The sequence below is a fragment of the Podarcis melisellensis genome (genome assembly GCF_964234715.1).
Source record: "Podarcis melisellensis genome assembly, chromosome: 3".
NCBI classification, from domain to species: domain Eukaryota; kingdom Metazoa; phylum Chordata; class Lepidosauria; order Squamata; family Lacertidae; genus Podarcis; species Podarcis melisellensis.
Genome location: NC_138530.1, coordinates 63,211,874 through 63,224,855, shown reverse-complemented (window position 1 = coordinate 63,224,855; position 12,982 = coordinate 63,211,874). Strand labels below are relative to the sequence as shown.

At 42.7% G+C, this 12,982-nt stretch overlaps 1 protein-coding gene across 2 annotated transcripts in view; it reads right to left on the bottom strand.

The window, feature by feature from the left end:
• Positions 1-11,174, bottom strand: part of MED23 (mediator complex subunit 23) — a 48,113-nt gene extending 36,939 nt beyond the window's left edge. For both annotated transcript variants that reach the window (XM_081907050.1, XM_081907051.1), the window contains exons 1-9: positions 11,031-11,174; positions 8,077-8,108; positions 7,870-7,957; positions 6,099-6,223; positions 5,839-5,950; positions 4,812-4,910; positions 3,574-3,675; positions 2,744-2,813; positions 1,554-1,666 (exon numbers count right to left, since the gene is read on the bottom strand). In XM_081907050.1, coding sequence (XP_081763176.1) covers positions 1,554-1,666; positions 2,744-2,813; positions 3,574-3,675; positions 4,812-4,910; positions 5,839-5,950; positions 6,099-6,223; positions 7,870-7,957; positions 8,077-8,108; positions 11,031-11,081 — 792 coding nt within the window. In that variant the 5' untranslated portion in view covers positions 11,082-11,174. The remainder of the gene's footprint in view (positions 1-1,553; positions 1,667-2,743; positions 2,814-3,573; positions 3,676-4,811; positions 4,911-5,838; positions 5,951-6,098; positions 6,224-7,869; positions 7,958-8,076; positions 8,109-11,030) is intronic.
• Between the last annotated feature and the right edge of the window lie 1,808 nt (positions 11,175-12,982).

Genomic DNA, 12,982 nt, shown 5'->3' with positions numbered 1-12,982 from the left:
AGGCTCCCTTCTTCCTGCTAACATTTGTATTGCATGACTCTTACTTCAGGTATTGCTTCCTCTGATGGCAGGAGTTGGGGTAAGTGATTTAATGCTCTAAGAATTAACAAGAGTCTTATTTCAGGTTACTGCCATAACTATTCTCCACCACCCCACCCCCCCGCCCAAATTATTACCTATCAGTACAAGAAAAGGCAATAAATGGCAGCATTTTTAGATGGGTGGGAATGGAAGCTTTTCACAGAAGCAGAAACTCATCTTCTGTGACGCAGAATTCATCACCACCGGCTTCATTTCCCAACTTGTATGAACATTCTCGCTGTCTCTCTATTCCTGCAGGTTATTTTATTCTTGCAGTCTTATTAGCATGCACTAAGAATATTTGGCTACACCTTCGATCACCTCCAACTTCACCACAGAGACAGTACGAAAAGGACCCACTTGATTTTCTGGCTGACAGATATGAACAATGGGGCACAGTGAATATGGAGGGCGGGGGGGAGGAGGAGCTAAGGTGGTCCAACACAACTTACCTTTACGTACCGCTTGCTGAATTTATGCAACAATAAAAGTGCAACACTTTTTAGCTATCATGGTTGCTCGCTTGCTACTTTTCAAAATACTTAAACACCCCAAGTGTTTCTTGTATGGATCCGTGAGAAGTTTGGGCAAAACAGAGAACCAGAGCAGCTGCTATTTCTACCAAACTATAAGGAAATGTCACCTCCAGGAGCCATTTTCCCTGGATAGCATTAGTCACTCCCTCCAGGAGGGTTCTGTTCTTTGACAGAGTCTCCTGTGACATCAAGAACAGTTGAGGTGGCAACACTTGCATGCTCACTAGGTAGAAATGCAACTTCCTATTATGGGTGTTCACTGGATGTGCTCTAGGCAAGGAGCTTCTGAAAGCAGCTGGCAGCAATAGAGTAAAGCAGGGGACTACATTTATCAAGCAAGAATACTGCATTTGCCTGTATATATTTGACACATTCAGTTTAGTAGCCATGTGCAAGGAGCCCAAACAGGCTTGGATAGGGAGCCAACATTCCAGCTCCCTACCAGTCCTACTACTCTGGTGAAAGGAAGGTGTAGTAGGGCTTTGCTTGTGATTTAATGCGGCACTCCACAGATGCTCCAAGTGCAGGCAAGGCCCAGCGCAACTGCAGGGACAAGCCCCTCCCACCTTCACAACTCAAATTCCCACACATCTTGCCTCATTTCAAGCCTCCCCAAGGGCCAGCGCAAGGATCACTTTCTCACAAGTTTCCGAGCAGTTGCCTTGGTCTTGTTTCTTATGTCACCGCTGCTTTTATAAGCTCAGTAGGGTGGAGATTTTGCAACAAGAAGAAAAACAACAACGATAACGTACTCTCTTTTTTTAGGACCCTGAGAAAAAGCTGTATGTTTCTTTAGGAATCAGAACATGCAATCAATGGTCTGACCCTCAACATTTTAATGCATTCTCAAAATCGCATAAGCACCAGCACAAATTGTTCCCCCTCACATTTCTAAGTTAGAAATATGGCTTTCACATCTGTCACATGCACATATACCTTATCATATGGCAAAAGGCCTTTCAGTGGGAAACGAAGAGTTGTAGGATCCAGCTTCCATGAATTGCAAATAGCACCAGAGTTATTTACTACAGGAAGGAGACTACACCGCCCTACATGTATTGGAAACCAAAGAGAGAAACCATGAGTCACAAGGTATACCTCTCCCTAAATCTGCAAGGCCTAGGATATTGTTAGCCAATTATTTTTGTATACAATAGAAATACTAGTAATACAGCTTTGATTGTTCCATGCCTATAGGCATCTGCATAAAGTTACTATAGATGCTGCATTTTTCAAGCCCCAGGATCAGTTAATAATAATAATAATAATAATAATAATAATAATAATAATAATAATATTTTATTTATATCCCGCCCTCCCCAGCTGAAGCCAGGCTCAGAGCGGCTAACATTTATTTATTTTATAAAAAATATTTGTATACCGCTGTATCGTAAAGAACTACCAGCTGTTTACAACAATATAAAAACATAAGAGCAAATGATAAAATCAAAACAAGTTAAAAGGCAAAAAATGTAATTAAAAACAAGCAGCAGCAAACCGTCGTGGGGGATGTACTCTTAATTGTCTGCATAGCTCTGGCAGAATAGAAATGCTTTCAGCTGACATTTGAAAGTTGGCACAGGAGGAGTCAGCTGAATCTCTAGTGGCAGGGTGATTGGGACAATGACACTAAAGGCTCAGTTTCTCATTGTTCTTAACCAGGAGTTCCCACCAGCAATCAGGCCGCTGTATTCAGCACCAGTTGGCTCTCAAACGAGACCCAAGGACAGCCCCACAGAGAGCACATTACAGTAATCCAGCCTCAAGGTTACCAATGCATGGATGACAACAATCAAGCTATCCTTATCCAGGAACCTGGGTGTAGCTGGTGAACCAGAGGAAGTGGGTAAAAGGCCCTCCTAGACACCATTGCACAAGTGGTGTCAACACTGGTTCCCACCACAATGATCAAGTTCTGGAGAACTGCTCTGCTGGGCAGACTATAATGCTTGATCCCAGAGACCACCAAGTGGCAGATTACGGGCACGCAGGAATCAGTGGCACATCTAACTAATCATCAGACATGCAATCTGTATTTAAACATTATGGGCTAGAAATTGCACATTAGATCCTTCATCTGCTGCCAACAAAGTTAACATAACATTGCTATATTTAGAAACTCTTACCACAGATGGAATTTATTCTCGCTGTAGGTCTGAAGGAATCCACAAAGTCCGATACTAGGTTGCCTAACAACTTAAAAAATAAATAAATAAAACTGGAAGTCAAATACCCAGTTGAATTTGCACCCAACAAGCAAATTACTTTAACCAGTACTATGAGATTAATCCAAATGCTATAAATCTTCACCAGTAAGTTATCATAATTTGAATTAAGAACTAGGTCAGCAAAACTGGCTTCAGCCACTATCTATTATGTTATCCAAAAAAGGGCAAAGCAGTTTTTAGCCTGCCTCCTTTCAAATGTCAACAACATCATTAACTAAGTCTCTTCACATTATAAACCTCCACTGTCCTTTCCTGTGTGCAAAGGAAAATAAACAAACAAGAGCAATCAGCAAACATACATAAGGGGAGAACTCTTGAGTGCAACATCAGACAATAGGATTATAAAGAAGAAATGACAGACACACACAATTTTTTTAATGATATATAAAGGACCTATTCTTCACAAAATGAAGATGCAGTGAAATAGGAAATGCAAAGCATTTCTGTAGTTTCCTTTACAGTACAATCGTTCTAGGATGCTCTACAGTAAGTCTCAAGGAGCGATTGGTCCGAGACTAAGCTTGCCAGGATAAAACATCTGAGGTGCGTATTTGTGATAATGATGAAATCCTTTTGATCAAGGGCTATGCTGCATGCCTACTAAAAACTTGGCACACTGAACCTAGATGTCCTTTCCCTTCCCTTTGGAATAAACTGATCCCATACTACTCCAGGCTTTAAGGAAATGAAGGCATTTTGTCCTTTTAAATATATATCTTAAGCCTTACCCAATGTGGAAGTTTTCCTTCGGGATACAACTTTCGGATCTCTGTGACCGCAAAGTAGGCAGGTAATAAACATGCATTCCTTTCCAAAATGTAGGCAACTACCTAGGTAACAACAAAGAGAGGAAAACTGAAGAAAAAAATTTGTTTACAAAATTTAGAGAAAAGTAAGTGAAACATAGTGGAATATTGCCATAGGGAGCAATCCTGTTCATGGTTCCAGCAAGCTAGTCATACCCAGACCACTGCCCCAAATTTCTGTCTTCCCCTAGCCACCGAACAAGCTCAGTCTTCATTTGGTTCTGCTCCCTTACAATTTTGGACTTTTATAAACCTTGCAGTTCCCCCAAGCATTTTGTACAGTACTTGTTTTATGAATGTAATTTTACTGTTGATTTTATGCTGTTCCCTGCCATTATATTTTTTTCTTAATGCTGGCAGCATAATTTTTTTTGCAAATTTAAACAAAATAAAGCATGGCACTATCTGTCTTCTTGTTTCTCAGTGACCTCATTCTGGCTCTATGGCCACCAGCACCTGTGTTTGTTATTAGACGGGACAAAGCAGAATGGAATGGAGGGAAGGATAAAACAAGGTCAGAATGAGGAGATTTGGTTGCAATGTTTCAGACAAAGAAGTTTCAGTTTTAATTTTACGCTCAAACTACGATGGGGTGCTCCAACATCTCAGAAAGCTAAGAATGGAATCGTTGAAAGGATGCCAACCATCTAGATTTTTAAAGCAGTTAGCACTCTTAGTTGAACACATTGAAAATACTATATCCAATATTAAAAAAATTTCTTTCAGGAAGGCTGGACAACAAGGAAGAATGCTTTTCTTCCAGGACATAACATGCTAAAGAACCACGGTGATTGGAACCAAACTTCATATTTTAATTCACTTCTTTTTTTAGTAGTTGCAATGCTTCCTTTGCATAAAGATTTGGATGTGTTGTCTGAATATCTCAAGGGACCTTTAAGAAAATCTCCTGTTAAGGAGGTGCTACAGATACACTACTATTGCACTCTGCATCTTACACACAGAGAATAACCTTCTCTAGTAGATGCATGTCAGATAAACTTTCTCAGAGGTCTCTTTTAAGGCAACCAAAGATTAGTTGGCTTTTAAACCAAATTGAACATGTAAATTTCAAAAGCTTCCCCGAAGCCTTGTTTGACAGACGTCTGCAGTTTAAAATAACTTATTGTGTTATTGCATCCTGCACCACTTCACAACTTTACCTCTCTTGCTGCTAAAAGTTGCTGCACAACAGCAGAGCTCACTGTGTTGGGAATAGTTAGGATTTTTTCTAGGATACCCTTCAAAAGATCTCGCACACCCTATAAAAACACAGAAAAAAATTATATAGATAAAACCTGGGAAAACATAGTGTACATGTTTGAATTTTATAGAAACGGAAGATACACACAAAGATATCAGATTTTTCAGTCCTTAGAATTATACTGATTGTCATCCACCTTCTTAAAGCAATGAATACCATATACACAGATTCATCCAATGGGTTCAGCTTCTCTTGCCACCCAAATGAGGCTGTTTGTTAGAACTACACATTGTTTCCCAGGAGCTGGTAAGGAAAACTGTGTGAAGAAATAAGCTACTGTTCATTGATTCCCCTGCTGGATGTTGGGTGTGAGTTTATCATTGTTGAATGCCTCAATTCAGCTATAAGGACTGTACACACAGCTTCCAATGCTGCACTGGAAACCAAAGTACAGTGTTTGAATGTATGATCCTACAGATGAGATATGCATGCAATGATTATGATCCACATCATCACAGTACAGTTACTATGCTGATAGACTTTGCACCTTTTTCGAAGTGATGATGAAAAGGCATGTCCCCTATCTACTGTTTGGAATTACTATGCATAATTATTCCTATGTGAATCTCATCAGTTTGGGAAACCCTACAATTCAAAGTAATTTTTGAGTGGTCAACTATCAACAGTGTTGACAATCAGAAAATCTGGATTAAAAACATCAGCTCAAGTCCTGGAATCATTAAGTGTCCTCAAGAAACAATTTTTCTATCTCTGTTTCAACTCTACTCTCAACAGATAGAATAAATGATAGCCTACACCATACAATTACTGAATAAGCCCAAGGTATAGCAAGGGCAATCCCAAGCCTCAGGATAAAGTAGGCATTAAATTTAAATAAACAACCTAGAAAACTGTTTGTAGTCTATAAGAGCAATATAAAAAGCACAATAAAGTATTGCAACACAGAAATTTTTAAAGACCATTACCTTGTAGTCTACACCACCGATTATTTTTTGGACAAGCTTAAATGTTAGAGACCAAAGCTGTGTCCTTTCCCACTCTAGGTTATCGGAATTTAGCAGAGATTCACAAACCATCCTGGAGAAATTGAAAACAAAAGTGAGTGTTGTATTTTTTAAGAGAAAGTTGTCAGGCTCCAAGTATTAGTGGCTATGAGGACAATCCTTAAGCACCCAATTTTCCATCATGCTTTTCCACAGGCCCAGTTTGTCTGGAAGAAACGTACCTTGGTGGAAGCAGCCCAGTCTCCACAGCCATTGCTAAACAGTCATACAGAAAAGAAATTCTTTTAGGACTATGCTGGCTATGTATGAACCTTACAATCCACTGAACACATTGTTCATGAGATTCCTGTAAAAGAAAAGATAAACATGTCAGTAATTCAGATTTCATAGACTTGAAAAGATATTGGGAACAAGTAAATATTTACAGTAATAAAACCTCCAAGCAAGTATCTTTAATAATTCTTGTTTGTGAAGGGGATGGAAAAAGATTCTCTGGAAGACCATTCATTCAGTAAAGTCCATTACTATTAATGTAGTCAAGCAACACAGATTACTGGAAAGAAGGGGAGTTGATAGACTGCTGAGATTTGAATTTGGGGTTGTTTCATAGAACAGCAAGGGCCTAGGAAAGTGCAGAATGGTATGGTGGGTTCTATCCTTCTTGCTGGTGGGACGCGGGTGGCGCTGTGGGTTAAACCACAGAGCCTAGGACTTGCCGATCAGAAGGTCGGCGGTTCGAATCCCCGTGACGGGGTGAGCTCCCGTTGCTTGGTCCCTGCTCCTGCCAACCTAGCAGTTCGAAAGCACAAAGTAAAAAAAAAAAAAAGCAAGTAGATAAATAGGTACCGCTCCAGCGGGAAGGTAAACGGCGTTTGTGTGCGCTGCTCTGGTTCGCCAGAAGCGGCTTAGTCATGCTGGCCACATGACCCGGAAGCTGTACGCTGGCTCCCTCGGCCAATAAAGTAAGATGAGCGCCGCAACCCCAGAATGGTCAGGGGTCCCTTTACCTTTACCTATCCTTCTTGCTATGCCAGCCACATGCTGGTGTAGCTCAGGGGTCCAATGGCAAGGCCCCTTGGGGGATCTGCAAGGCTTAGAATCAAATGAATTTGAAGCCTCCAATGGGCCTCCCTTACATTCCATTCTGGGGCTTTTCTCCTGTCTACTGCTGGTAAAACTGCCAGCAGGAGCTTCCTGGCCACTTATGCAGAGCTAGTTTAGGAACAAAATGTGAGTTAGTGGGTATCTGATAGAGGTGTGTAAAATTGTGCAAGTGAATGGAAAGATTTTTTTTCTCTCTCTCCTGGTCATCCAATGAAGCTGAATTCTGGACAGATAAAAGTACTCATTCACATGGTGCATAGTTACGAAGTTCGCTATCCCGACATATAATAATGGCCACAAACTTGGATGATTTTTAAAGGGAATTTGACAAATTAATTGAGGATAAGGCTATCAGTGAGTACTAGCTTTGATGGCTGTGTACTATCTATTGGAGGCATTATGCCTTTGCGCACCAGTTGCTGGGATTCACAAGTGGGGAGCGCACTGTTACATTTATGTCCTGCTTATGTGCCACAGGCATCTCTTGGGCCACTTGAGAACAGGATGCTAGATAGACCTTTGGTCTGATCCAGAAGATCAGTGATCTTGTATTCTTATATTCTTGCAAAGCCCAACATATGAGCAGACACCAGGAACAGCAGCTTATAAAGCAGAACTGGCTGGGTGGTGCACAGAGACACTAAGACAACATTCTGGTATCTTAAAAAGAAAACAGCACACCCTATTAATTAGCTGAAGTTCAGGACCTGCCTGTGGCTTTTAACTATTGGAAGCTATCTGAGATCTCTAAACAGCAGAAATTCCACTCACAGAGTTACTGGCATTATTGTATAAAATTATGAAAACCTGATCTGTAAGTTGATGAATTGCTTTGGGACGCTTTGGGTGTTGTTTCTAAAAAATGTCAGCAACAGATGGATTACTCACCTGAGAAAGATTGCTCCAGAACTGTCTAAAGGCTCCCAAACAACTGATCAATTTGGTTCTCTCATCTTCAGGAGTGTCCATAAACATGCTGTAGAAAATAAAACCACAATTTATTTATTTGGGGGGGGGGACGACGACACATTCCATCATCAGAAAATACAACAAGATGTTTGCTATCATGCAAGCAAATAGTTTCAGTGCACTTACCCAGGAAAGGCTTCCTCTATGACCTCTGTTTTCTACAAAGGGGAAAAAACAAAAACAAAACAAGTTATTGATGACAAACAAAACTTGGCTTCTCCCCTACATTTCCTCTACCCTATGTTAAATCAACGGCTCCACAGTAACTGGGGGAAGCAAAGTCATCAACTAATCAAAAATGTAACTGCTGAAATGAAAATAAGCTGCAAGAAAAATGAATGCTGAAAGATCCAAGCAGAAAGAGAGGCCTTAACAATTTTTATAGCTATACCCCACTTTTCAGACACTACTGGTTCCCAAAGAGGCTTAAAATAAAAATTTACATAAATGAATATAATATATTGTTGTCAGTATCAAATGCTGAAAAAAACAGAAGGTTAAGTTCCCATATCTTGATGCTTTACTAATCAAACACACAGCAGCAGTCTTAGACACTACTAGTAGCATTAGTCTGTCTCTGACTCTTAGTGGCCAACATCTGAAGCCTGTAGATTTGCATCCTGTATACTTTTACCAAAATATTCAGCTTGCTTTGTCAAGCCTAGACTGTAGGTGTGGATTGCAGGGCCCAAGCAGCGTTAGAAACAGATATTAAAGCTAGGAGGCAAATGGCACCTTAAAACTAGGTTATGGGCGCAACAACGGAATGTCTAGGTGTGCTTTTTTATAACAAGAAGACAAAGCTGAAAATGAATGAATGAACTGCAGCTAAAATATTATGTTCATTTTTCATATGGTCTAGTTCTTCCCCTGCCCACCCTCCAATATTCTTAAGAGGGTCTCTTCTCAAGAGAGTAGCTAGAAGTGGGGAGGCAGAAAAGGGTCCTCCTTTCTTTCATTCTGCAGTTTTAATCTGAAATCTTAGGCGCACACATGGCCCAAATCTTTTACACACACATGCCCCAAGACCCACTGCTGCTGATCATTATATAAAATACAGTAGTATTTGGATAGAGATGAAACCAATTTACTCTATTCTGTGTACTGCAATTCCTTGGAGCTCTTTCTAGGTCTTCCCACTGCTTAAATATTTTCTACATTTTTATATACACTGTAAGCCGCTCAGAGTGGCTGGGGAAACCCAGCCTGATGGGCAGGTTATAATAATAATAACAATAATGGTTGTTGCAATTATTATTATTACAGTGGTACCTCTAGTTGTGGACATGAACCGTTACGGGGTGTCGTTCGCACCCCAAAAAGTCCTCAACTAGAGCAGTGCTTCTGCGCAAGTGTGGAGCACAATAGTGCGCTTCTGCACATGCGTGAACGCTTCTGCGCATGCAGCAAAACCCAGAACTATACACTTCCTGGTTTGCTGTGTTCGCAAGCCGAAAAGATGCAACATGAACCTAACACAACACGAGGCATGACTGTACTATAATAAAGTTCAGTAGATGGCATACTATATGACAGGGATGTCAAACTGGATCCTGTCAGTGGGTCTGTCCCTTCCCCCATCCAAAGTTTGCTGTTAATCACATAACATCACAATAATGTCAGGTGATCTGTGTTGGCAGTGAAAAAGCCTTAACAGTCAGCTGATCATCTGGGCTTGCAAAGTGCAATGCACAGTGCTATGCAAACTCCATCACTGATTGTCAGCACTCACAAAGAACTGCAAAGAACCACCTTTGTGACATCAGGATGAGAGCTGGTGGCTGTGGCTTGGCCAAAATGGCCTCATGGGCCAAATGGGAAGGCCTGGTGGGCCTCTACCATTGTTACAGGATGAAGAACCAGTTAACTAGAGCAAAACTCCATCAGTTGGGGTACTCCTTTCTCAATTTTTTCAGATGCTCCTAGGAAATCAGTTGGGAAACCATCAGAGTCTATTGCAAGAATCTCAACTAAAACACCCACAACATCCAACCTCTGCTTAAAAACCTCCAAGGAAGGAAAGACCACCACCTAACCAAAATCAGCACTGCTTTATGAACCCTTCCCTTCAATAGATACCATCTATAGATACCATCTATCATACTCCAGCCCTAGCCTTCTACCCCAGAGACCTTACAACCACTCCACTTTGTCCCCATAGTGTCATTATGTAGCCTTGTATTTAACAACCTGCAGGGCAAGCAGGAATTCCATGCAGGTGAGGGGGATGAATGGAGGAGGGATGTATCACTCAATTCCTCTTCCACCCCCACCCCACTTGGTTTCCCTATTAGCATGAAGGAAGAAAGGGGAATAATTTCATCCACAACCAGCATGGAAACACAGTGGGCTAAGTATTATTATTATTATTACCTTAAGAAGCTAGTAGCCTGTGCTTCCATGGTGGTTATAGAGTGGGCATCTCTCCACAACAGCCTGCACGAAACTGCTAGCAGCCTTATTGTTTTCTTTTTAAAAAGGGTAGTAGTCCTTATCCAAAAGCCGTTTTCAGGCATTCATCCAGGACACATGGAGGGCAAAAGTGTGTAGACCAGGGCATGCTTAAATGCAAGTTCCCGGTGCTTGTAAGTACAACCAACCAGATATGTTTGCAAGTCCTCTTCAGACTTCCATGTTGAAAACACACACGTCAGGGTAGGTGGAGCAGATCACCTCAGTAACATAGTAACATAGGCTAACATGTGCAGTCCATCCCTTTAAACCTTTGCATGTTTCCAGAGCGAATATTTTTGGGGTTGCCTCCAAGCGAAGCTCCCTGCGTTGTTCTTGTTGGGAGAGAGCGCCATTGGAGCCGCGCCCCGCCTTCCTCTCTCCTGGCAACCTGTGGTCCTCCGTGGATGTGACTGGGCTCCGGCTCCCCATCAGCCAACACGGCCGCTGGTCAGGGGCGCTGGAGCCCGGCAACATCCACGGAGGGGCCCTTCCTTGCCCCACGCACCGCTGCTGCGCTTCCCTTTCACGACACGGGTCTTGCCCGCCTCAGCACGCCAGCGCCTTCCTTCCGACGACACGCAGCCACCCAATGTCCACGCGAGGAGCTTGGAGCCGCGGGAACTCACCACCACCTCCTCAAAGATGCTCTGTAGCTGCGTCTCCATCGGGACCGCCATGACGCCGGCGGAGGAGGAGGCCTCCTCTTTCGCTAGGAGCCGGCCGGAAACGAGGAAACTGCAGAGCGGCGCACCGGAAGCCGTTTTCTTTCGTATCCGTGTTGCCGGCGCAGCTGCGGTGTTTCGGTTCCGGAACCGCGAGCTCCAGCCTGGCGCGGGAGGCGGGAGGCGGCGGGGCTCTTTCGGCTGGGCCAGGGATGCGAAGCCGGTCCCGGGTGGGTGGGCTCGAAAGGGAGGTCCGCCGAGTTCCATGGAACTCGCTCTCAGGCCGCCGCCTCGTTCTGCAACCTGTTCCTAGGCAGGTTCCCTGGGCTCGCCGGGAATTTCCCGCAGAATTATTATTACATTAATATTAGACTTATTATTGGTTATTCGGGAGTAAATGCTAGCCAGCAGCGACCGTGTGACGCAAATCGAGGCTGTCTCACGCCACTGAGAAAAAGCTCTGCAGATGCGCCAAGCGTGGGACATTTTTATGGGGAGAGGAGTTAGGAGAATGTAAGAAGATGCCTTGCAGAGTTGGGGTGCCGGCTTGACCTTAGTATACAGGAAACACGCGGAGAACAACTGGGCCTTGGCCCAGTACAGTGGTACCTCGGGTTACAGACGCTTCAGGTTACATACACTTCAGGTTACAGACTCCGCTAACCCAGAAATAGTACCTCAGGTTAAGAACTTTGCTTCAGGATGAGAACAGAAATCGTGCTGCGGCGGCAACAGGAGGCCCTATTAGCTAAAGTGGTGCTTCAGGTTAAGAACAGTTTCAGGTTAAGAACGGACCTCCGGAACGAATTAAGTTCTTAACCCAACGTACCACTGTATCTCCACCCCCATCGTTCTGCCCGGACCCTGAGGTCCTCCTCCAAGGGCCTTCTGGCGGTTCCCTCCCTGTGAGAAGTGAGGTTGCATGGAACCAGACAGAGGGCCTTCTCAGTAGTGGTGCCCGCCCTGTGGAACGCCCTCCCACCAGATCTCAAGGAAATACAGAACGGGCCTCTGGAAATGATGTCATGTGCAGAAGCGGCGAATCGCAACCTGTGCATGCGCAGATGCGCCACTGTGGGTTGCGCTCTTTTCATGTTGCGAACGGGCCTCTGGAATGGATTCTGTTCGCAACTAGAGGTACCACTGTATCCTGCTTCTAGAAGACAACTGAAGGCAGCCCTGTTTAGGGAAGTTTTTTAATGTTTGATGTTTTATTCTGTTTTTATTGTTTTGTTGGGAGCCGCCCAGAGTGGCTGGGGAAACCCAGCCAGATGGGCAGGGTATAAATAATAAAGTATTATTGTTATTATTGTTATTATTATTAAAGTGATTGATCAGCATATGGGATTAAGGACAAAACATATAATACAGAGGAATGCACTCGACCAACAATTTGCTTTCCTGCAGATCCAGACATTGGATACTTAAAAAGATGGGGTTTGTTTGTCGATAAGCAAATTCAGCACACATGCTAAGTACACAAAGTTGAATGCTGCAGCTATGGTCTCTGAAATACATCTCCTTGGCGCCACGTTGTCTTGTTAAAAATAAGGAAATCAGTCCTGATGAGCAGATTGCTAACTGGACAGCTTTAGAATTGCTCCAGTGCATGTACAAGTGGAAGCTGCAAGAAAGTTTGGCTAATTTTGACGTGATGTTAAGAATCTTTTTAACTGTCGCTGTTTCAACTCCCAGTTGTGAAATAAATTTATTGAAACATCAGATTAATCAAAACATATCAGAAACCTACAATGATCCAATAAAGACAGTAACCTAGCAATATTGTCAATTGAGAGAGATTTCATTGTAGATTTCAATACTGTTAATGAAAAATTAACACAAATAAAGACCAGGCAACTTAAAATAAATTGGAGTTTACTATCATTAAATGCATTATACTTTCATTACATCAGTAT